The sequence below is a fragment of the Colobus angolensis genome, unplaced genomic scaffold (assembly GCF_000951035.1).
Source record: "Colobus angolensis palliatus isolate OR3802 unplaced genomic scaffold, Cang.pa_1.0 Scaffold33, whole genome shotgun sequence".
Classification (NCBI taxonomy): domain Eukaryota; kingdom Metazoa; phylum Chordata; class Mammalia; order Primates; family Cercopithecidae; genus Colobus; species Colobus angolensis.
The window spans coordinates 9,073,082-9,098,120 of NW_012116599.1; the positions used below are offsets into that span (position 1 = coordinate 9,073,082).

At 42.2% G+C, this 25,039-nt stretch overlaps 1 protein-coding gene across 1 annotated transcript in view; it reads right to left on the minus strand.

Annotated features, from left to right (window-relative positions):
- DNER (delta/notch-like EGF repeat containing) overlaps positions 1-22,768 on the minus strand; it is a 238,681-nt gene extending 215,913 nt beyond the window's left edge. The window contains exons 1-2 of the mRNA XM_011951960.1: positions 22,596-22,768; positions 21,718-21,884 (exon numbers count right to left, since the gene is read on the minus strand). Of these exons, the coding sequence (XP_011807350.1) occupies positions 21,718-21,884; positions 22,596-22,645 (217 nt within the window). The 5' untranslated portion in view covers positions 22,646-22,768. The remainder of the gene's footprint in view (positions 1-21,717; positions 21,885-22,595) is intronic.
- Between the last annotated feature and the right edge of the window lie 2,271 nt (positions 22,769-25,039).

The following is a 25,039-nucleotide window of genomic DNA, read 5'->3' on the forward strand; positions in this document are numbered from 1 at the left end:
ATCATCACCCCATCACCATCATCATCATCACCACCCCATCACCATCATCATCACCCCACCACCACCATCATCATCCTCCTCATCCCATCACCATCATCATCATCATCATCACCCCACCACCATCATCATCATCCTCACCCCATCACCATAATCATCCTCATCCCATCACCATCATCATCATCATCCTCACCCCATCACCATCATCATCAACATCATCACCCCATCACCATCATCAACATCATCACCCTATCACCATCATCATCATCCTCCTCATCCCATCACCATCATCATCATCATCACCCCACCACCATCATCATCATCCTCACCCCATCACCATCATCATCCTCATCCCATCACCATCATCATCATCATCCTCACCCCATCACCATCATCATCCTCATCCCATCACCATCATCATCATCACCCTCACCCCATCACCATCATCATCAACATCATCACCCCATCACCATCATCAACACCACCACCCCATCACCATCATCATCATCATCTCTTTCCAAGGACACTAATCATATTAATGAAGGCTCGACCCCTGTGATCTCATCACCTCTCAAAAGCCCCAGCTGCACACACTCCTAGTATTGGGTGTTAGAATTTCAGCATATGAATTTGGGGAGGACATAAAAACTCAATCTATGGCAGGTCCTAAGTAGAACTTAGAATTGTTATAAATCTGAGGAAGAGGCTCCGGAAAAGTTTGTTCCCTGAGAAAACAGCAATGCCAGGATGAAAGTATGGAGGTCATTCAGAGAGTCCTCTAACTACGCCCTTCTCAAGTCAAACCTATGAAATGGAATTTGTTAAATGATTGCTACTCTTTAAAAACTATTGCTAGAATTTTTAAATAATGTCCAAATAAAAGTATACCATACATTCAAATGCAAGTAAATGGCTTTTACTATCTGCCATTTTGAATAGTTCATGCCCCATCTCTCCATTAAAAAGCCTAGGCTCTAGGCATTAGTTACAGTTGTAAAAAATCCACGAATAAACAAGATACGGCTACAATTCACAGGATTTGAAAGACTTTTTTTAAAAAAGTATAACCAGAAATGGATACATGAGAGACTGGTTGGCATAATGGTATAAAAATATTCAATTTATAAAATCCTTTTTTGAAGCAAAATTTACAAGCAGAGCTGTCAAATCTCCCCATGTGCCTATTTCTCACATTAAGTAATCTCCATTTAGCAAAAATATTTGTTCATTGCCTGTAAGAACCACATCATAATTGGACACCTTTTTAAAATGCCAGTTTCTGAATACCCATTGGTAGAACATGAAAATTAATTTGCACTTTCCTTTGAAATTTTGCTGGCTTGCACAGAATACACAATTAAAATTCTTTATTTAATCTCTTTTTCAATGTCTATTTGATCATCTTTTCATAATCAGTTTAAATTGTATCACTTTATCTCCCACTAGTACAGTTTCAACTTATCAAATACTAATAAATCAATTTTAAATTACTGTATCACTCATATCCAATCGCCTACCACATCTGGTCATTAATAGTCAATGAATGCCTCCTGATTAATGGCATTACTATGAATGCTGAAATAATAATCATTTCTCTGTGTTGATGTGAGGGGCAATAGGAGATTCTAAACATAGCTAATTGGGCTGCAGATGACTTCACAAACGTTAGGGAGTCAGGGAATCAGTCTTCAGATGAGCTAACATGAAAAGCTGTTGACTGACATGTTTACCTGCCTGGCTATTGCAAGCATTGTGAACATGATCTTTCAATTGTCTTTGTTCTAATACAGCTCTTTGCTCCATGTTGATTTAAAATCCCAAGTTGAAGTGGTCAAGGTCATGTGAAAGAAGTTACCTGAATTTTCAAGCATTCGATGAGATTTCTAATTTGGGTTGCATTTGCTTCTTAAATTATGCTTAACAACTTTATTTTTCAGTGCATGTATTTATTGCACTAAAAATAGAACTAACCAGTGTATTGCAATGAAGCCCAATGGTGTACTATGATTTGAGAGAAGAAAAACTGTAGAGGTATGGGAAGGTTGACTCTGACTCAGCCTGGGTTATTTCTTGTTCATATTAGCATTTGCATCACGGGTGCTGTCATACCCTCAGCCTCAAGCCTCAAGAAGCTCTTAGGCAGTCTTCCTTATTTTTCCACTTGCTGGAGCTCCAGAAAGGTCTTCAGCACCCAGCCTCTCTCCCATCAGGCTCACAAATACCTAGAATCTGCAGTGACTCATAATTGCCTACAGAGTCTATTTAATCAAGTATAACTTAGGCTTCAAGCCACCTGTGGGTTTACCTGCTCTCCCAGATGCCTGTTGGCCAGGTATGGAAGTGATTGACTTAGGGATGACTTCTTTTTCTGCAAAATTAAAATGCATATATTTTCACAGGGATCCTCTACCAGGATAAATGTGTTTTTCAACTCCTTCCCTTCAATGTCTCCTCATTGCCACTAGGATCTTATCATGGCCTCCAGAGCCCAGCATGTCTGACCCAGGCTACCTCTTCACCACATCTCCACCACCTTCCTCCTTACTCTCCAAGCTCCAGCCTCACGGCTTTGTTGCAGTTCCTCTAATATGATGCACTCCTCCAACAACAGGGCTTTTGCACATGCAGTTCCGACCTTCTGCCTACAAGGGGTTTTCCCCATTGCCTAGTTAGTATCTCAGCCTAATAGTCCTTCTCCAAGGTAGTGAACCCTCCTCCACAAGGTTATGTTATATTTTTATTATCAGCTACAGTCATAGCAGTGTGCTTATCACAGTTGTAATTTTCTTTTTATTCTACACCCTACTAAAACCTGTGATTCATGAGAGCAGAGACTTTTGTCTGATTTGTTCATTGCTCTATCACCAGCTCCAAGCAGGTGCCTAGTGCACCGTAGGCACTCAGAAAACATTTTGAAAGGGAAGGAGGAATATGTGAACACACAAATACAAGAGTGTAAGTGAGCTGACTGTGGTAATAGCAAATATGAGCACAGAAGAGAGGCAAAGTGGCAGAGAGAAACAAGGAACCCAGAAAAGAAAGCTGGTAGTGATGAGAACCAACTGGCTAATGGCTTCAGTGCAGGCAGTCACCAAAAACAGCTCTGACCATGGACCAAAGTAACTTCAACCTTAACCAGGAGCCCCAAGCCAACTTAGGTAGAAGGCCTCATTCTAAACTGTGCCTTGCTGCAGACCATGAACAAGGCCACCGATCCTGCTTTGAAGGTTTACCAAGAAATAATGAATTACTGATTGTCCCTGTTCCCAGTCAGCTCTCTCCTGAAATTAAATTCTGTAATTCAATGTGACTATCAGCTCAGTAGGCTGTAAAGAGTCTCCCTTATCTGTCCAGAACAGATTTTATTTATGCTTCAGTCTCTACAAAAGTCTTACACTGCTATCTGATCATCAATTCTTTCTGTAATAGTCAATGAAGCAAATTAAAAATTCAATCCCTCTCCCTTACAGTCTTTACTGTCCAAAATCCCAATGTGAGTGTGAACAGACCACCTTCACTATTAGCATATCTAACAGGGATCACAGCATAAAAGACGGAGGTCTGAAAACAAAACTAAACAAAAATGAACCTTTGTTCCCATTCCAAAGAAAGAAAAAATCATCAAACATATCAAGTAGATCTCATGCTTTTCTAGTTTCCATTTCTTTTTTGGTTTTTAAGCAGTGTTCCAAGAGGCCCTTGCTCTCATTTTATTTATTTTTTACTGTTTTAATATTTTTAGAGATGATGTCTCACTATGTTGCCCAAGCTGGACTTGAACTCCTGGGCTTAAGCAATCTTCCCACCTCAACCTCCTCAGTAGCTGGCACTACTGGTGCGTGCCATTGTGCTCAGCTTCAAGTTTCCATTTCTAATGTCATATGTAGGCCCCTGCCTTGGGAAGGGCTGCCTCCAGCATAGGAGAGAGACCTGACTCCGCAGTAGGAAACGCAGGCTTTGGATTCAGGCTTATTTGTAGGAGTCGATCACACTTTTAATATTCTAACGGAAATGATTTATAAAATACAAATATTGCACTAATAGAAAATTTTTTTTTATTTTGCAATTGCTTTGTATTCATGGATATTAACTATTTATACCATATACTCATTATTATAATTATAGCATTATTTCTAATTCTAAATGCTTCTTTGCAAACCAATTGTTTCTTTAACACATCCCTACTGACCTACACACTTACTTTTGCATGCCCCAAGCTATATGCTTCTTTTTTTTTTTACTTTATTATCTGTAGAGATGAGGTCTCTCTATGTTGCCCAGGCTGGCCTGGAACTCCTAGGCTCAGGCAGTCCTCCCACTTCAACCTTCCAAAGTGCTGGGATTACAGGCATCAGCCACCACGCCTGGCCCCAAGTCAATAGATCATTCTTTTATAATGATCTATTAGAGCTATCAAATCTTGTAAACAACCTATGTGCATATACATATCTGTGCATCACCGTATGTGTATGCCTATGGATGGATGCGTATCTATGTGTGTGCATATACATGTCTGTGCATCTCTGTATGTGTGTGCCTATAGATGGATGTGTATCTATGTGTGTGCATATACATGTCTGTGCATCTCTCTATGTGTGTGCCTATGGATGGATGCATATATACGTGTGTGCATATACATGAATGTGCATCTGTGGTTGTGTATACAGTCATCCCTCAGTATTCACAGGAGACTGGTTTCAGGAACCCCCACAGATACCAAAATCTGAAGATTATCTAGTCCCTCATATAGGCTGAGCACAGTTGCTGAAGCCTGTAATCGCAGCATTTTGGGAGGCAAGGTGGGCGGATCACTCAAGGTCAGGAGTTTGAGACTATCCTGGCCAACATGGTGAAACCCAGACTCCACTAAAAATACAAAAGATAACAGCGCACAGTGGCTCACGCCTGTGGTCCCAGCTACTCAGGAAGCTGAGGCAGGAGAATCACTTGACCCTGGCAGGCAAAGGTTGCAACAAGCCAAGATCAAGCCACTGTAATCCAGCCTGGATGACAGAATAAGATTCCATCTCAAAAAAATAAAAAATAAAAATGTTTATGTTCTCTATATGAGATGGAGTAGTATTTGGATATAACCTATGCACATCCTCTGATATACTTTAAATCATCTCTGGATTATTTATAATACCTAATAGAAGGTAAATGCTATGTAAATTATTACACTGTATTGGTTTTTTATTTTTATTATTTTTATTGTCACATTATTATTGTTTATTTTTTATGTTTTTCAAATATTTTTGATCCATGGTTGGTTGAATTGGCAGATGTGGAATCCACAGATAGAGAGGGCTCACTGCACTCAAGTAAGTGCTCCCAAGGATGCGTGCCTCTGTGTATTGCGGATGGATGAATGTGTCCACATGCATCGATACATCTCGACAATGTATTCTACAAAATATGATCAGATGCACAAAATCTAAAACAAGTCCAAACCAAACGTTTCAGAGGGCCATAATTTTCTTCCAGAGATCTGTGTGATTCCAGCTGGCTGTAACACTTACTGAAACCAGATCTGTCCCTGGACTTTCAACTGCATAAGACTCTCGCTTATCACCTTTGCTAGCTGGTTTTTTTGGTTGTTTCCCGTAAGCAAGTTGGAGTTGGGTTTCCACGCTTACAAACTAATTCCTCCTGACAATTTACCAGGAATTTAATAGTTACTGAATTTATTCAGTAAACATTTATTGCGTACCTACTATGAACCGGGTACTGAAATAAGGGATTGTGATGCAACAGTAAGCAAAACACACAAAGTTCCCCGCGTTCATTGTGCCTACATTCCAGCAGGAGAGACAGGTAATAAATAGGTATTATAGTCTATATGAGAAAGTGGGCCAGGCGCAGCGGCTTACGCCTGTAATCTCAGCATTTTGGGAGGCTGAGGCTGGCAAATCACCTGAGGTCAGGAGTTCAAGACCAGACTGACCAACATGGTGAAACCCTGCCTCTACTGAAAATATGAAAATTAGTGTGGCACGGTGTTGGGTCCCTGTAATCCCAGCTACGTGGGAGGCTGAGGCAGAAGAATCCTTTGAACCTGGGAGGCAAAGGTTGCAGTGAGCTGAGATTGCGCCATTGCACTCCAGCTTGAGCAACAAGAGCAAAACTCCGTCTCAAAAAAAAAAAATCGAGAGTGATATATTCTATGGGGGAAAAGAAAGCAGGGCACAGGTATGTGGAGCATTAGGGGCACGGGAAAGAGGAGAAGAGGGGGTTGCAGTTGTACAAGAGTGGAAGTTAGACTGAGAAGGTGATTAGTAAACAAAGAGGCAAAGCAGGTGGGGGAGGGAGTCCAGGTGAGGGCATGGCCAGTGCAAAAGCCAAGGCACAGGGATGCCTGGGAAGTTCTGAAGGTGGTGGGAGCACGAAGGAGAGGAGGGGAAGCCAAGATCAGAGAATTAAGGGGCAGACATGGCAGATTTTGTCTGTGTTTAAGTCTTGGCTTCTGCTCTGAGGGAAATGAGTGCCACTGCATGATTGTGAGCAGAGATGAGACATAAAATGGCCCTCCCCAAATATGGTCCCAGTTGTAGGGGCCTGGGGTGAAGCGGGGAGGCCAGTGAGGCAGCTTCTGCAATAACCTAGGTAAGAGAGGCTGGGGGTTGGGCCATGCTAGTAGCAGTGAAGGTGGAGAAATGAGGTCAGATTCGGGATCTGTTGACATTTGAGCCCGAGTGTCCTTCTGATAAATAGATGTGGAAAAGAATAAAGTTAAGGATGATGCCCAGGCCTGGGCCTGATGGGCAGGAAGGAGGAAACTGCCTCATCAGAAGAGGGAAGCCACACTCAGAGTTTACCGCCATTGAAATCTACTTACTGCTAAAATCTCAAACCTTGAAATTCCCTCTGGGATTTGCTTTTCCCCTCCTACTCCCTCTCACTATCTGTCTCCAGCTCCACCTCTCCCTTACTCATCTCTGGCTGGCTCACTTTCTCCTCCCATGTGCTACACACAGCTCAACACTCACGTTTACCCAGATCCCTTCTCTCAGCTCCCTCGTCTTCTCTCTCTGTGTGTTCCTTCCTCCCCAGCAGCTTTCATTCTAACCTCCCTACTGAAGATTCCCACCCCTGCACTCAACTTCTAGCCCTGGCCTCCCCCTGAATTGGGGTTCTGCACTTTTAACCGCCTGCTGAATGCCAAAAACACATCCAAACACAGTGCGGCAGTTCTTTTCAGAAAAGAGCCTTTCTTTCTAACATAGTATATTCCCATTGATGAGACCTCGCCACCTGAAACCCTGATGTCTGTCACTCTTGATTCTGCCGCCTCGTTTCTTAGTGCTTCCCTCACACACGAGCACATCTAGAGTCGACCTTGACAGTGGTCCTGACACCCATAGGGCTGCTTTTGCTCCCACTTCCCACCCGATTCTGGCTCTTCATTTCACCAAAAGCTACTCCATAACACTCCCCATGTTATATCTCCACCACAGCCACCACCAGCACCCCCTGCCCTGCTTAAAACCCTGCATCACCACTGCCTACAAGCTAAATACAGATCTCAACACAGCACACACCCCCCTTTGCAGTCTGGCTGTTACATCCTATCCCCTTGTTAATTTTCCATAACTTTCCACTGCCCTAGCCAAATTCTCCTATTATTTCTGAACACAGCATTCTCCCTCCCGTGTTGTTGCTCACACAGTTCTCCTTTACCCCGAATGCTTTTCCCTCTCATAGCTCCTCTTCAGTTCAAGGTCAAGTTCAAGATACGCCTCGAGTCTAAAGCCTTCACTTGTCCCTTGGTGACTACTCTTACCTTGCAATGTGAATTCATGTAGACCCTAAATGGACTGTACGGTTCATCTAATATTGAATAGACACTCCTTGATCTTCTGATTAATCTCCTGATATGCAACATCATCTCAAAATCATTAACATCTAACAAGAGTAACAATTACGTGTTACATGAATGATAGCAATTGCCCCTCACTTCAGCTTGAAAGGCAGAAAGACCAGCTTGCTGGGTCATCTCCCAGTCAAATTCTTTGCAGTGAAGAATCCAAGTAATGAAGGAAATAGGAGAACCAAAAACAAACAGAGAGGCTACAGTGACATATAAAGCACAGTGTTAAAGGAACAGGACAAGAAGAGAAAGGAAAGGAAAGCCTCAAAGGCCGAGACATTGGGAAGCAGACTTTGATAGTGGGAGAGGGAATTTAAGAAAGCAGGTGCCAAACACATGGAGACTATTAAGAGAAGAGAAAGGACAGGATAAGATGGATGCAATTTTTTGCTGCACAACAGGAATGCATTTTTCCCACTCTTATTCATAATCCCTCAAAAAGATGAGTAAAGATACAATGTTTTAATTTTTAGGAGGGGGTTGCTTGAATGTGACTTTATGAACAAGACTAGGACATGAGACACCAAGATTTATCTGAGTTACATAATGAGTATAACATGTTTGTTTGGAGGCTAAAATCTCATAAAGTCAGGGATTGGGACTTGTTATTTCTTGTATTCCCAGTCCTGGGAAGAGTGTCCTACACGTAGTCATTAATCCATAAATGTTAGTTGATGATAAACAAGGATGCAGATAAATGAGCAGATGATGTGGTCCCTGTTTTTTATCATGGAATGTTCCAGAGGCTGTCATCTGTTATTAGCGATGCAGCCAAACAGCATTTGTCATGTATTTATTTAAGGAGATTATCCATTTGTCTACCAAGCAAATATAACTTTTGTAGGTCAAACTCACAATTATGGCATTAAAACAGGACAACCATGTGAGGATTGCTTGTGAAGGATGCACGTGAATACCAAAAATATCATGGCATTCAAAACCCAAATGTCAGAGAGAGCATTTGAGATGAGAAAGCAAGACAACATTTTCAAAATGCAAACCCAATTATTTATATTCTTCAAAAACTAGCCAATTTTCTTCTGCTGACATGTTTGACTTTGGTCCATTTTCTTGATGCTCTGAGTTTTATACCCAAGATCTTTGTGAGAAACAATTACAACTACCATGATTTCATGTAAAAAGTAAATGATCATCTTTAATGCCTCTCTGATGGGTTTTCAAAACATCTGCATTTTCTGAAAAATCCTTCCTTCCATTCTCATGCACTCATTCTGACCTCATAAAAAGTCTATGATAAAAGGTACTTAAATATCTACCTTCAGGAGATTGTAGTAGAAAAGCAAAAGGATCACAGAGAAGGAAATGGAAACGAAATCAGGAATTGTAATCTTCTGGAATATGACCGTTCTCTGCATAACATTAAATGAGAGGACTGTCACTAGAACTTGACAATGTGAGAGCGTCCATGAAAGACCATGAAAGCAGCAACCACTTGTTTATTTCCTACCCTTCCTGGCCATTCCACATTGATTGTGATGTGCAAATGCAGTAATACAATGAAACCACTACACTTACCATTACTGTGATGTATAAACGCAATATTATGATGAAACCACTTAAATATCTTCTGCTTAGGGAGATTTCTACTGTCCTTTTTCTGAAAACCGTTAATGATCACTGTTTTTTCCTTGAGGAGATCCCTGAAAGTCTCAGATTCTTAAGGAAGTTGTTAAAAGGTAGACGCAAATTTCAAGTTGAATGCCACCTGAAGGTTGATGGAAGAGGAACAACGCAGAATTCTGAAGATAAACTGGCTGTCCTGAGCAAAAACTGGACGAAAGTTAAGGACAATGGGATAATGTGTATCAAATGTGCCATTAAAATATACAAACCCTTTGATCCAGCAAATTCCATATCTGGGAATTTAACCCAAATAAATTATCAAAGAAGACACAAAGATGTGGTTATACCAACATTTGAAATTCTGCCCAAAGAAGCAGAGGAAAGGAAGAAAGAAAGGAAGGAACTAATTGTGTAACAATAGCCTACTGATAATAAATTATAGTACATTGATTCAACTGAACCCTATACCACCATTAAGAAAACTGTTAGAGATTTATATTTATTAACATAAAAGATTGTCAGTGAAACATTAAATGAAAAAAGCAAATAACCAGACAGTAAATGAATGTATTCTTCTTTCCAAAAAAAAAGTGTATGTCTATATACGTGCACCGTCATGCAAAGAAAAGGAAATATCACAAAATATAAACACTGGTTGTGAGTAGAGGGGCAGGTTATAGGAGAAGAAACTCATTTTTCTTATCTTTCTTGTGTATATCACTTTTATAATAAATAGACAATAGAGTCTTTTTCATTTTCAAAAGAAAATAAATTACCTTGTTGAAAGAAAAGCATATTTCCAGAGGATTATATATTTTGTCCTAAGAAATTCTCTCTCTTTCCTGCTCCCTTTCTCTTTCTTCCTCTCTCCGAAGAAAGAGATGAGATGCCACAAAGGAGCAGAAATTTGGCTATAAAAAAAGCAATTTAAACAATTACTTTCTTCGTTGAAATTTGCACTGACAGAAGCTAAGAAAAGCTTTTGACAGTAAGCTGGCAAAGCCCTGAGAAAGTTTGTCTCTAAGTTAAAAGAAAAAGGGAAAGTCTTAAAGAAATACTTAATCAAATTCCACAGACAAGATTTCAGTTAAAGTTCATTAGTATTAAGAGATAAAATATTTCTTTCTAGAATTAAGAAGAAATGCTTTAAAATATAAAAATAACTTATTATTTAATTTTCATAAATTATCCTGTAAATAAACTGCACTCGCTTTATTTTTTTTAAATAGAGGGTTGATGGGGAGAGAGAGAAAATGAGGCAGAATGAGGAAGGAGACAAAGGGAGAATTTATGGTTTTCAAGACATATCTTCAGTGTACTTCTCAAAACCAGGCAATCCCCCACATAATGGATCAGGCCCAAACTGTAGAATATCTGCAACTGCTCTGTTCTATTAAATTTTGAAACTGATGCTCAAAAACTGCAGAAGCATCTTCGTAACTCACGACAGTGCCCTTCCACATGGACTCAGACTGGCTTTACTCTACCGAGGGCTGTCCTTTACTTCTTGATAAATTCCTAGAATTTGCTTAATGTTTAGTGTTCAAAAAATTTGGCTGAGAGCATTGTGAAAGTCTCCTGAGGAACTACCAGGTCCATTGGGGGAACCAGGGATCTTCCTTTCCAACCAGCCTGCTTTCAGGGACAGCCTTGGTAGGAACAGAAACATCTTATCCATCTGCGATCACCTGCTCCAACACCACCGCAGCCTGGGAAGCCCATCCCAGCAGGGCCACTGGCCCTTAGACTGCCAGCTCTGGGCACAGACGTGTCCAGAATGGAATGCTCAGGGTATCACCACAATCAATAGGTACCAATAAGTAAATCATGCTGACCATGGCAATATTTAGGAGTGGGGCATATAGAAATAGGCCATGGAGTTCAGGCCAACTAATTGTTTTAAATCCTAAAATCCATTAAATAATAAATGAAGATCAAAAAGAATAATCTTGATTGCTAAGAATATTAATATGAGGTCTCGATTTAAGTAAAACTCAAATTACATAGAAAACTCTGAACGAGGCCAGGCGCGGTGGCTCAAGCCTGTAATCCCAGCACTTTGGGAGGCCGAGACGGGCGGATCACGAGGTCAGGAGATCGAGACCATCCTGGCTAACACGGTGAAACCCCGTCTCTACTAAAAAAAAAAATACAAAAAAACTAGCCGGGCGAGGTGGCGGGAGCCTGTAGTCCCAGCTACTCGGGAGGCTGAGGCAGGAGAATGGCGTAAACCCGGCAGGCGAGCTTGCAGTGAGCTGAGATCCGGCCACTGCACTCCAGCCTGGGCGACAGAGCAAGACTCCGTCTCAAAAAAAAAAAAAAAAAAAAGAAATCTCTGAACGAAGCAAATGTGAGCTATCAGAATTTGATGTAAATTATGCCATTCAGGGAAGCTTTATATTTTCTCTGCTTTTGTTCTTTTCGAACTATTGCTTTGACCATTCCTGTGGGTCTCCCCACTACACTCCCCACCCCATCATCACAGGGAGCTCAACAGACCTTACTCAACTGTGGTTTTAAAATGACCGTGAAAAGGTGAAATATTTGCATTTTTTAAAAATCTTAAGCTTTCAGTGAAAGATGTTAACGATTCTATAGATGGTATCTTTTCTAAACTTTCTTCAACTGTTTTACCCCTGGCCCCCAGAGCAAGGTATCTTACAGGACAAAATGTAACATTCCCAAAAGAATGATGAAAAGTTTCTCTCTCTCTTTTTGTTTTTTTTTTTGGTATTTGATCCTCTAAAATACTTTTAATGTAATAAAAAGGGGAAATGAAGATTTAAATGTCACAGAGGTGGGTTGTAAAAACCTACAAAGAATTCTTAAGGTTGACATTTTGCAGTTGGGAATTTTCTTCACGTGGCATTAGGAAATGGCAGAGTCACTTTTACACAGGAACAAAATTTAACCAGTCAAGTGACAACCATGTGGTCATCATCGTTGCAAGAAGCTATGGCGTGGTCCAATCTCTCTAGAAGTTTACAGTTTAATTAAACATATAAAATCATCATGCCCAAAAAAGTTGGTGGGGGGGAATGGAGAACATGCTGATGCTACTTTGTGTGATACTGGCTATCAATGTGATTAGCAGAAAGAAATGTGAGACTCATGACTGATAAAGCAAAGATTTTATAAAAGAAGGGGAAGGGAGTCAGTGGGGAGAAACAATGCCAGCTGTACGGAGAAGAACCAGTGGGAAACCCACGGAGCTGAGTTAGGTGAAGAGCTAGGAAGGCTGGCCAGCAAGCCAAACCACAGGGTTCAGAGGCAGGAAAGACATAGCCCCAACCTGGGTTGGCCTTGGTATCTAAGAACAGATCATGGTCCAAGGCAGAACTACTGGGACTATCATGAAAACAGGGTCCAGACCACAGAGAGGGGAACCTGCCACAGATGCAGCAGCTGGTCAGGGTAAGAGTCACGAAGCTGGGACTGTGGGCAGTGGGACTTTATGCATAAGGAAATCAGGTTTTGCTCCAGGAAGCTGGAGGAAGCTTAGTGTCTATGCATTTACAGGAGAATATTCCAGTTCAATGTATAACCAAGGGGCCAGGGACCCCAGGAAACTTGATTTGAATGGTAAGATGTACATGGGAACTCCCTCCAGCAATAAAAGCTTATAAAGTACTGCAGGCTTGTGTGAGAATTGGCCGGAGACTAGAGGTTTCATGTAACTGGGCAGGTCTGGAGAATACAGGGCCTGACATGAGAATGAAAGGGGCGGTGACAGAAAATGGGCAGTTCTAGAAGGGTGGATAGGCCGGGTGCGGAGGCTCATGCCTGTAATCCCAGCACTTTGGGAGGCTGAGGCACGCAGATCATTTGAGGTCAGGACCCCATCTCTACTAAAGATACAAAAAGTAGCTGGGCATGGTGGTGGGAGCCTGTAATCCCAGCTACTCAGGAGGCTGAGGCAGGAGAATCACTTGAGCCCTGGAGGCAGAGGCTGCAGTGAGCAGAGATCATGCCATTGCACTCCAGCATGGGCAACAAAGAGAGATGCTGTCTCAAAAAAAAAAACAAACAAACAAATAAGTGTGGATAAAGCAGATATGCCTTGCCTGAGTTTTCTGATCCAAAGGAGAATATTCCAGGGAGAACAACTTGTTAGAATATTCCAGGGTGCCAGTGTGCTAGTAAGAATTTACATTCAGTAAAGATGGATTACAAAAGATGAGTTAATGCATTTTAGAGAATCAACCCAGCTTCAGTGCATCACAGCTGGGACACAAAGATCCTTAAAAATATATAATCAATAAAGACACTATCAAGTTAAAAAATATTCCAAAAATTTAAGTGTCCTGCCGACTATCTTATTTCTTTATATCCTAACTTACTCTATAAGATCTGAGAGGCTCATAGAAACACATAAGATTAAAGAGTAAAATTCAACTTAAGTGAGTATTAGAGGCAGAGAAAATCTCACCTAAAGTCAGAGTGTACAGAAAAGAGACACGCAGACCCTCAGCTCTTCACAGTACCAAGAGGTGAATTACCAGTTTGGTTCTGCATCTCCCTGTCAGCTTTTCTGACAACAGAAAAACATATGCTAAGGATCTTTTACTACCCATGGGAGTCCTTTCTTCTTACACGTCCTGGTCGGTCACTCACCCTGTCTCCTCCCATCTCTTCCCTATAACCCTGAGTCTTCCACAGGGAGCCAGGTCCTGGCTGCTCCACATGGCCAGGAAGCAGTCACAGGAGCTGGTAGTCAGACAGTAACAAGATGGAACAGGAGGGCAGTTAGAGAGCGGCAGGATCTGGCCTTTTCATCTCTGGATTCCTTTTAATTCCTGAGCAGGAAACAAAAGGATTCGTCAAGAAATGGCTGAGACAAAGGAATACACATCTAGAGACTTGATGCCTAAATGGCTACAACAGACACACACAGAAAATTAACACTGGCCACCATTCCTGGCTTCAGGAAGCCCTCCAGCCAAGCTGAGATGTTAGCAACGTCTCCCACTCCTACTTTTCTACTGAAACATTCCCCCCTTTTCAATACTGCCAGCAGCCCTTACCCCAGCTGATATAGTCCCAGTGGTGTCCCCTGCCTTTCAGGAAGACGTTCTCCAAAATCCCTCTCTCTGTCAAATTTACAGAATGAAGTACTCCAGCTCCAGTTGCTTTTGAGACTTTCATTTTAAAGGACAAGGTTTATAGGAATAATTTACCCAGAAGGGAGGGAAGCAGAGTTCAAGAATAAGAAAATAGAGCTTTACTAAGGAATTCCAAAGGACTACCTGGAAATTCACATCGAAGACTAGAAGATCCCTCTTTTTCCTAAGATAAACAGAGAACTCAAGAAATATCATCCACACCTTGAGCCCTACCTTTACATAAATGTGTTCATATCCAAGATAAGAGGCAGCTGGGTGGAGGCAGGTGCCATATTCAAAGGTTGTGTTACATGCTTGTTGAAATGTAACTCTCTTTCCAGTTGTGATGGCCACTAGTCCATTTCTAGCATTGTTATCAAATGATCTTACTAGCACAGACTACTGTGCCATCAAAATGCCACACACACACACTGCCCTTTGTACATCCAAGGAGAACACTGGCCTGCCTTCCCTCCCTCTGGCAGAGTTAGCTGCTCCTTCCTCTGAATCCCATGGCCACTTATATACAACCCTGTCTTGGGCACTTGTCTAAGCTTTTGCTGCCCCATTCACTCAGAGATCACACCTAAATCATCTTTGCATGTCCAGACTACCACAGTGCTTGGAAAATGAGAGGCATGCAATGCATCTTTTCTAAACTAATACAGAACTGAATATTTCCCACAGCTCTGCTGCCTACAAATATAAATAAATAATTTAAGTTCCTCAATATGGAGACTTAGGAAGCAGGGACATCTGTCAAAGGAAATATCACTGGATGAGCCGAGAATGCTGAAAAACATACATCCTCCCACAGGTAGCTTTAAGTGGTGCTCTACAATTTTTCGGGACTCGGATATCTTTGAGAATCCAATGAGGTTTTGACTCTCTCCTGAAAAGGATGCACAGATATACCAAAGTACACTTTCAGGAGATTCACGAGATATATGAAGTGGACTTTTGACACCTATGACTACCTCAAAACTAGAGGCCCACTGAGCTCAGATTAGGAACTTTTGCCTAAGAATAATGGCATTAGTTGGCTGAGTATTGAGAATTCCATTTTTTTCCCTAAACATAGTATAAACTGTTAGGCTACAAAACACTGTATCTCCAAGGAAGCATCACTGTGCCAGTCAGGACAGAGCATTAGGTAAGTCCATAAAGAACGAAACCTTGGGGGCTGTGAAGGGCCAGAACACCAGGACTGTCTTACTACTTCGGTAAAAGAAAAGTCTTATTCCTCCTTATACTTCTCAAAGTACCTAGTTATTCGTGTCTTATTTCTCAAGAGAAAAACAAACAAACAAATAAAGTGAATGTACTGCCGTAGGAACCATTTTCAAAACAAGAATCTTTTCAGGCTAGAAATGTAGAATCAAGGCAACTGAAAGTACTCTCTCGAGAGCTCCCAGGAGGCTCAAAGGAGTCATGGGCAGACTGGGAAACGTTCTAATCCAGTTAAGATGTCAGTTACAAAGACCTGCAAATTGTTGGTTTCCAGGGTTCCGTGGTTAATTTCCAGGGTTCCAAAGTCAATCCTGAAGAAATGACCTCAGCTCCAACAAGGACATTCCCATCAGCCATGGGTTGTACCATTCACACCTTGGAAGTTACAGCATATCTAAAGTTATGAGAGAAGCATTTTAGGAGGCCATACATGAAATACCAATGGTCTGGATTAAACAGTAATGTGCACTTATAAGTTAGACATTTTAAAAAATGTACTGAAACTGTAAGAAAGGATGGTACAAATGTGTACCTAATAAAAGCGATTGAAAAAATAGTAGGCTATGGGCAGGAGAACAGAATGAAGGAAAAGAAAAAGGCAAACATAGGAAGCTAGAAAGACCACTACAAAGGAACAATGGAGAGAGGAATAGACTGGATCAAAATGAAAATAACTTCAAAGAAGAGAGAAGGGGTAAAATATCAGATGGAGGTAACAACACAAACCGTAAGAAAGAAAAGTGTGCAGGAAAAAATCGGGGTTTCTCTGAGGCAGGCAGGGAATGTGAATAAAGCAGACAGGCCCTGCCTGAGTTTTCTGATCCAAAGGAGAATATTCCAGGGGGAATAACTGTTAGAATATTCCAGGGTGCCTCTGTGTTTGTAAGAATGTAGCAGTTAAAGGAGATCTGAGAATGCACGTTGAATAGAATTTTAACCAGCCATTTTCTTCACAAAGCATTCCAGAAGAGGGGGATTTCAGTGGAGACTTAGAAATGAGCTGTGTTTAGAGGTCTGAGGCTCAGAGAGAATGTGGGTGGGAGAAGGTTGCACCCTCAGTGGGGATGGGGCTGGCAGTGAGCTGGAGGGCAGAAGTCCACCGCGCAGAATAGAGGAGAACTATGCCTGAGGGCAGGGGGCAAGATGGGGAAAAGCCTTACAAGTGGCCCAAAGGGGCTTTCACCAAAGGAAATGGTGACCTTCAGCAGCTTCCTAACACAGAAGCCACACCCCAGAGATCCGGTTTGGCCCTCACCCCTGAGATTGGCCATCACGTCTAAGCAACAGCCAGTTTAAAAATACATATATATCTCATACTTAAGACAGGCAAGCCATAGCTGTTTCATGGAAATGTGACTAGAGCAATGAATTTGACTCTTTGAAAATACGAAACATCCAGCAAATGAATCATTCAGGACACTAATGAGCGCCTCCGATGCTCCCCGTGAGACAGACAACAGTAAACAAAGGCTAATTTAGATATGTACCCCAATGCATGGCATCAAGCAAATAACATATTTGGAAGTAACATATTTAGGGAAAACAGGACAGATAATTAAAGAGAGGACAGAAGAGTCAAAATGTGGTGGCAACACAGGAGGAAAGAAGTTGAGGCACAGAGAGAAGAACAACACACCTGGTAAAAAGTTCTATCATCTCTTTCTCTCTGCAAAACACTATAAATATTAACAAGGCAGTGGTCATGAAGGAAAACCATAAAGAAATGAACTGTAATAACATGGAAATAAGCCAAATGTAAGTATATTATCTTCATCTGGAATGAGGAATATTAGGCTCTCGGCAACAAACTTTTGAAGAGTATTTGTGTAAATCTGGTGACAGCAACCAAGTTTCTCTCCCGAAAACACAGAGGAGTCTCTGCTCTGTTGCATAGAAACAGGAAAATACCTTTGGCCATCAGTTATGTTTATATTTATTTATGTATTTATTATCCAGCTGAATTTAACATTTGTGATCCTTAGTTATGCACATGCAACCTATTGAGAGCGAAGGGAAAGCAGGAGACAGTCAATTCCTGAAAGTGCCTCAAACTTCTCTCTAAAAAGCAAGCAGGAGGGACAAAAACACAGCAACATAATTCTGCAACTTTACTCTTCCTCTACTGTAGAAGTTTTCTTCCGCCCACCCTAGCATCAGTTCGTTTGTTAAATGAACGCCACTGTACTCTTAAAAATAGCCTGAGCTGGCCGGGCACGGTGGCTCAAGCCTGTAATCCCAGCATTTTGGGAGGCTGAGACGGGCGGATCACGAGGTCAGGAGATCGAGACCATCCTGGCTAACACCATGAAACCCTGTCTCTACTAAAAAATACAAAAAAACTAGCCGGGCGTGGTGGTGGGCGCCTGTAGTCCCAGCTACTCTGAAGGCTGAGGCAGGAGAATGGCGTGAATCCGGGAGGCGGAGCTTGCAGTGAGCTGAGATCCAGCCACTGCACTCCAGCCTGGGCGACAGAGCAAGACTCCGTCTCAAAAAAAAAAAAAAAAAAAAATAGCCTGAGCTAAAACGTATTTGGGTCTGGAAAGTCCAGATTGTAAAAGTAAATTGCTTTAATAAGCTCCTTTTTAAAAATAAAGCAAAAAGAGCGTTAAACGCATGTCAACGTAGTGAGCATCAGGCTTCTGCAAAGATTGCAAAAGATACATCTTGTTTCTTACGGATGAAAAAATTTTGTAAGAGAAGCAGCTGGTGGTGTGGAGGTGGAGCTGATTTATCATGGTTAGGAACCTGGCCATCCGTCCCCAGGAAGAGCTCGGGACAGGACTGCTGGCTACCTTTGAAGAGAATAACACCAAAAGATCGTGATCTCCTTACAAAGCCACATAAAAGACCCAGAAAGCCCTAACTAGAAAATTTAGAAAGATATCAAATTTTCAAAATGAAAAAAAAATGGTTTATCAAAATAAAGGATGTTACTCAAAATCATTGCCTTCTCCTCATAATCTAAACTATAATTTGGGGAAAAGAATTCCTTAACATAGTTATTAATATATCAAAGTTTTAAAGATTATTCCCCTAAGGAATAATACATTTCATCTAAGATAATTTTTGCCACAAAATTTTTGGTTAGCAAAATGAGCTCAAAATATGTACAAGTTCAAGAGATTTCTTCTATCCCAAAAGAATAAATTTACATTAATACTGGAAAATCCATCTCAATTAATCCCCATCCTCAATCCCAATGTCAGTCTAAGGTCATAGTTATGTTACAACCAAAAGTAGTATAAAATGTGAACTTATACAGATGCTCCTCAACTTACAATGAGGTCACATCCCAATAAACCTAGTATAAACTGAAAATACTGTAAGTCAAAAATGCATGTAATAGACTTGACCTACTGAACCTCACAGCTTAGCTTCGCCTAATTTAAACGTGCTCAAAACACTTACATTGACCAGCAGATGGGCAAAATTATCTAACACAAAGCCTATTTTATAATAAACTGTTGAATATCTTATACAACTTATTGAATACCGTACTGAAAGTAAAAAACAGAATAGTTGTACGGGTGCTTGAAATGCAGCTTCTACTGAATGTTAATAGCTTTCAAACCATTGTAAAGTCAAAAAGTCATTAAGTGGAACCAGCGTAGGTCAGAGACTGTCTGTATCTCAAATAAGTATCTTCTGGTAACATTAAGGACATTTTAAAGAGTAGTGATACTTTATATGTTTTCTTGAAATATTAGCTCCATGTCACACTAAAAGGAAAAACTTAAATTCAATATAAAATAAAACTATCAAAATATAGAAACTACGTCATTTTAGATAAATCTTTACAGCAGATATGGAAGCAAATAACAGTTACTTGAAATGTATTGGGGAGTGAAATTTAGATTTGATTCTTGACAAGACTTTATCGCACAATTTCTGATTCTCTGTCATTCATCCTGGTAGTCAAACACTAGTCTGAAGTTAAACGCACTCCTCTCTTTGACAAGCCATGTTCATTCCCCAGACAACTTTCTCTTTACCTTCTTTTCACTCAGTAAAATTCCTGCTCCCCCAGCTGGACTTCCAAAGATTAAAAAAAGACCTTCTCATCAGAACAGGGTCAGTCAAATATAAAATACAATATAAATTATAGAGACCTGAGCATTTTCTTATATCCCTTTATCTTCCTTATGATATTTGCATCATATTTTAGAGGGTGAGTCTAAATGTATATTTTCTATTTAGCAAAATATTTAGTATTCTCCAGAAAAAAATAGAGAAAATGCCCGAGGATAATCCTTAACATGTGTCAATTACCCTTGTACATTCATTATCTAATTTAACCAGACCAACAACCCTGAGAGACAGGTGCTGTTAGGAGGATGCCTACCCCATCCTCCAGGTGAGGATGGTTGCAATATATAGTCAGACAGGAGAAGGAATTAACAGCAGGATGCAAGAAGCTGCTTGGGTGCATTGGACTGGGATGGGTAGATTCTAAACTTGAGCTCGGGTCTTTGAATTGAGATACAAGATGGAACATTATGTCAGCACACGAAGGGACCAGAGTTCCAAGTTCCAATCCCAAAGGTACTATAAGCTGGACGAGAAACAAAGACAACTGAAAGGACACAGAATGCTAAACTAGGGGAAAGGTGGTCCTCTGGGAACTGTCCAAGTGTCCAAGCAAGAGGCAGTGGGTGGGGGAGGGAATACTGAGGGTCTGTCTTTCTGGTGGCCATTTCTATACCAAGGCAGAGAAATTAGAAAACAACGAATTGGCCTGTAATCCCAGCACTTTGGGAGGCCAAGGTGGGCGGATCATGAGGTCAGGAGATTGAGACCATTCTGGCCAACATGGTGAAACCCTGTCTCTACTAAAATACCAAAAAAAAAAAAATAGTAGCTAGGTGTGGTGGTGCATGCCTGTATTCCTGGCTACTTGGGAGGCTGAGGCAGGGGAATTGCATGAACCCAGGAGGCCAAGGTTGCAGTGAGCTGAGATCGCACCATTGTACTCCAGCCTGGGCGACAGAGCAAGGCTCTGTCTAAATAAAAACAAGAAGAAAAGAAAACAGCTAATTGGATGTGGTAGTTTGAGAAGGTTAAAACTACAGAAGCCAGTTCAAGAGAGAATAAAAAGTTAGAAGTGACTGATGCAGGAGGGGTGGCTATGGAGGAGAGGGGCCCCAAAGAGAGCTGTAATCCCACCAGTTACTTCTGAGTTGGAGGCCCTGCAGTGGCAAATCACTGCAAGGTGCTGTGCTTGAACGCCCTAAGTCAGGCCAGAATCAAGCGGTAACAAAGGTTATCCTGAGAGACCAACATCCAACACCTCAAGTTGCCCACAATTCCTGGAAAAAGAAGCAGATGAAAGACTCCAGAGGAAAACTGATGACCAGAGCATTCAGTACCAAAGATCACACACCTGTGATGCCTTCGCCAGGGCTGGAACACAGTCACTGGATTCCAGAGCCCAAGCCTTTTCCACTTTGAGCCACACTAGAAATATTATGTCAGGGCCAAGCTTGGTGGCTCATGCCTGTAATCCCAACACTTTGGGAGGCCGAGGCAGGCAGATCACCTGAGGTCAGGATTTCGAGACCAGCCTGGCCAGGGTGGTGAAACCCCATCTCTACTAAAAATGTAAAATGAGCCGAGTGTGATGATGGGTGCCTATAGTCCCAGTTGCTCAGGAGGCTAAGGCAGGAGAATCACTTGAACTCGGGAGGCAGTGGTTGCAGTGAGCCGAGATCGCGCCAGTGCACTCTAGCCTAGGTGACTGAGCGAGACTCCGTCAAAAAAAAAAAAAAGAAATATTATGTTAGAATCCAGTTTTTATTCTAAAACCTTACCAAAGTGGAAGAAATAGCATTGATGGCTAGAATTCAGATTATCTGAGCAAAATTCCCTTCTTACTGTCTCAACGCCAAACCAAGGTGGGGTTGAATCAGATGCAGTATTGAGTAGATTTTGGTAACTCACCAATAAAGTGATTATTCCCCAAGGCGAGCATCTCCTCCAGGAGGACCAGTCCCCCTGAAGCCTGAAGGGGGGTCACACTTCGTCCATCTATGAGGGAGCACTGTTGGAATCCTGTGGCCGTGACCTTCCAGAGCAAAATCAGTGAGGCAGTGGCATCTTGCCGAATCCTGGAAACAGGCATGATGCAAACAGAAAGCTCCTTTCAGAAAAATTCATCTTAGAACCAGTCCTTCAAACTAAAAATGAGTATAAAGATGGTATATGCATCCACCAAGGTACCAGGAAATCGATGGCATAAACGGATACGCGGGCATCCAGTATAACTGTGCACGCTCCCACTTGTTCACAGCGTACCACAAAATGAGTCACTGGTAACTCACCTTTGAGTAACCACTTTGATGAACAGTGAAAGAGTACATTGAGTTCTCTTTCAGACAAATCCTTCCATAGCCACACAACATAAAGAGTTTTGCTTAAATTTGTCATAAATGTGGACTGCAACCCAATACAGCCACCTGAGTTGTGCTGCCAAAATAAGCAAAAGTGTGTCACCCCTCCCCAACTTCCCCCTCCCCCCACACACACACATACACACACAATCATACATAATCCACCTCCCAATGCTTCAGGCCTCCCCTGGCTCATTTTTGGTAAAAAAAAAAAAAAAAAAAAAAAAAAACCCACAGAGAATAGGATGTCATAGAAAGCCCATCAACCTCAACCTCAACCCCAACCCCAACCCCAGCTGCCCTCCTGTGCCTTCCTCCCCACAGCCCAGTGCTTCAGCTACTAGGAGCTACCCCAACCCTGTTCTTTCTCAGCTCCCAAGCTTTGTCTCCTTCTCCACCTTGGAAATGTGTTCCTAGCCCACATATTACCTCTTCCCAGAGACCCCTGACCAGTTGCCAACATCCCAACAGCTGCCCATTCTCCCCAGTGCTCCTGGAGAAGATCACGGTAGACTCTGCAGAGCCGTTCTCCTAGCACAGAGCTCCTGGCAGGCAGCAGGGGCTCAGTAAAGCTTTGATACGTGACTAAACTCATGAGGAAATGAAAGTGTAAGGAGCTAGTAACCCCCACAAGTGAATTCAGAGCCCACAGGTCACTCGGCACTCCCATCTCACTTCGTCTGAGTCCGTCTCTGCTAATTCTGTCCCGTTCTGCAGCCTAAGGGAGTCTCAGAGAATGGCAGGTTTGTCGAGAGGAAAAAAACAAAAGCATTTAACGAGATAGAAGACCAGAAAATTCGGAAAGGTTTATTAAGGTAAGATAATATGATCTAGACAAGAAAAGGCTGAGAGATGTTTTCATAAGAGTAAAGGAAACTAGAGATCCTGCTCCTAAAACTAGACCAGGACCGCCGGGATTTAAGCTGTCATTTGAGCAGTGAAAGAAACACTTAGGACCGGGGTCCCCCTGCTGGTAGAGCTGGAAGCTGCCTCAGACTCCACCTCTCCCTTCCTCTCCCGATGGGGGCGTTCCTCCTGAGCCCAAGGGGTTCCCAAGCAGCCCTTCCAGGCTCTTCCCTTGCCAGAGTGAGTTCAAGGCTGTGGGGAGCCAGGGTGCAAGAGCAATGTAACAAAGTCCCTCTTCCAAACATGTTCAGGGACTCCACTGTTTAGAAAGCCAGGTAGACAAAAATGGCCATGGATACGTGGAAGAGACCTATAGTGTCTACAGGTCCCTTAAAAGGGAGCCAATGCATCCATCTGGTTAACCAGGACACATGTTCCCAGTCTTCTAAAAATCCCCAAAGACTGGGCAGCAAATGCCCCTTAGGTTGCATGGAAAGTGTGGGGAGGGCGGCAGCCAATGGCAACAGAGAAGGATGGGCAGTGCGGGGTTGTCAGCCGGCCTGGGGCACCCTAATACTGGCCCATATCCCACCCCCAGCTTTGTGCTCCTGGGCACCTGCTGACTTGAGCCTCACATAAAGCACCACACATACCAGGTCTCAGCCAGCACTGCTTCCCTATGCCTCTCCCTCTTCCCCACCGGTGACAGTGGACCCTGCCATTTGAAAGAGCTTGAATTTAAAACAAAACACTCTCTTTGTACGCTTGCTTTTAAAGAGAAAATTGTAAAAATAAATAAGTAAAAATAATAAAAAATAAAGAGAAAATTGTAATATGTAGATTTTAAATTTGGGGCAAATTATGCATCTTAATATAACTGATGGTTCCTTAAAACCTTAAGAGGCCAATACTTTGGGAAGCAAAGCATTTAGGAGACAAGGAATCTGGCTGGGATCTTATCTAAGGCCTCACGGTTTGTCACCTCACACCAGACTCATCCAGTCCAATTTCTCAATTCCACGTCTCCAGCTTGACGACCCTCACTGTAATCTCTGAAATCGCTTCCTCTAGTTTTCCAATGGCAGGGGCCACACCCACCCGTGGAATCTGCTCACAGTTCTCACTTGACTGGCCACTGACACACCAGGTCCATGGATGGACACAACCCCACATATAGGTCACAGCATCACTCTTAACAGTTGGTAACTCAGAATTATCTTACTTGACTGAGGTGTTCTGTGGCACTTCAAAGGTTACCAGGCGGCCACCCGCAGAGCTGTTAGAACTGGCATTCCCACAGGCAATATCTGGGATCACCTGGGAAGGAAACAAAACTGACATGTGATTGGGGTTGTTTATAGTATAACATAATATGATAAAGCACAATTCCATGCTGAATTTCCTTCATCCCTTTTGATGATGCGGGGGTAGGGCTAGAGAGGAGATGAAGAAGTGAAGCCTTACAAACTCAAAAGAAAATGAAATCTCTGTCATTCGATGTTCTGAAATGCAACAGCTTCCCTGAGAGCAATCTACAAATTCCTGGGATTGTTAAAACTGATCAATAGGATATTGCAGGACAGGAAGCAGATGTCACTCCCTGCTCTTTTTCCATTCATTTAACAAGCAGTCATTGACCCTTGCACGATGCCTAACCTGAGGGTAAGCAGGAGGCCAACTTTAAGGACTAACTTACAAACAGCAGGTAAAAGCCTAATGAGTAGGCAAGTCAGCCTTCAACTTGCAAAGGGCATGTAGTATCAGGCCTGATGACTCCTCCCTGTGCTGGTGGGTCCAGGAGCACATGCTGAGGCTGGGGAGCTTGAACGCTGCCTTCCTTTTTCCTTGCAAGCTATACCTTCACTTTTAAATTATTTCCCAGAAGTATTACATGGATGTGTATTTTTTAAAAGAGAAGTTCAACTGGTGGGGGGAGGACTGTGCTCATCAAAAAGCATATTCCAAAACCTTGAGCTATGTTCAGTGAGATACTCCTGGCCAGTTTATGCACTTATTCCTCATGCCAC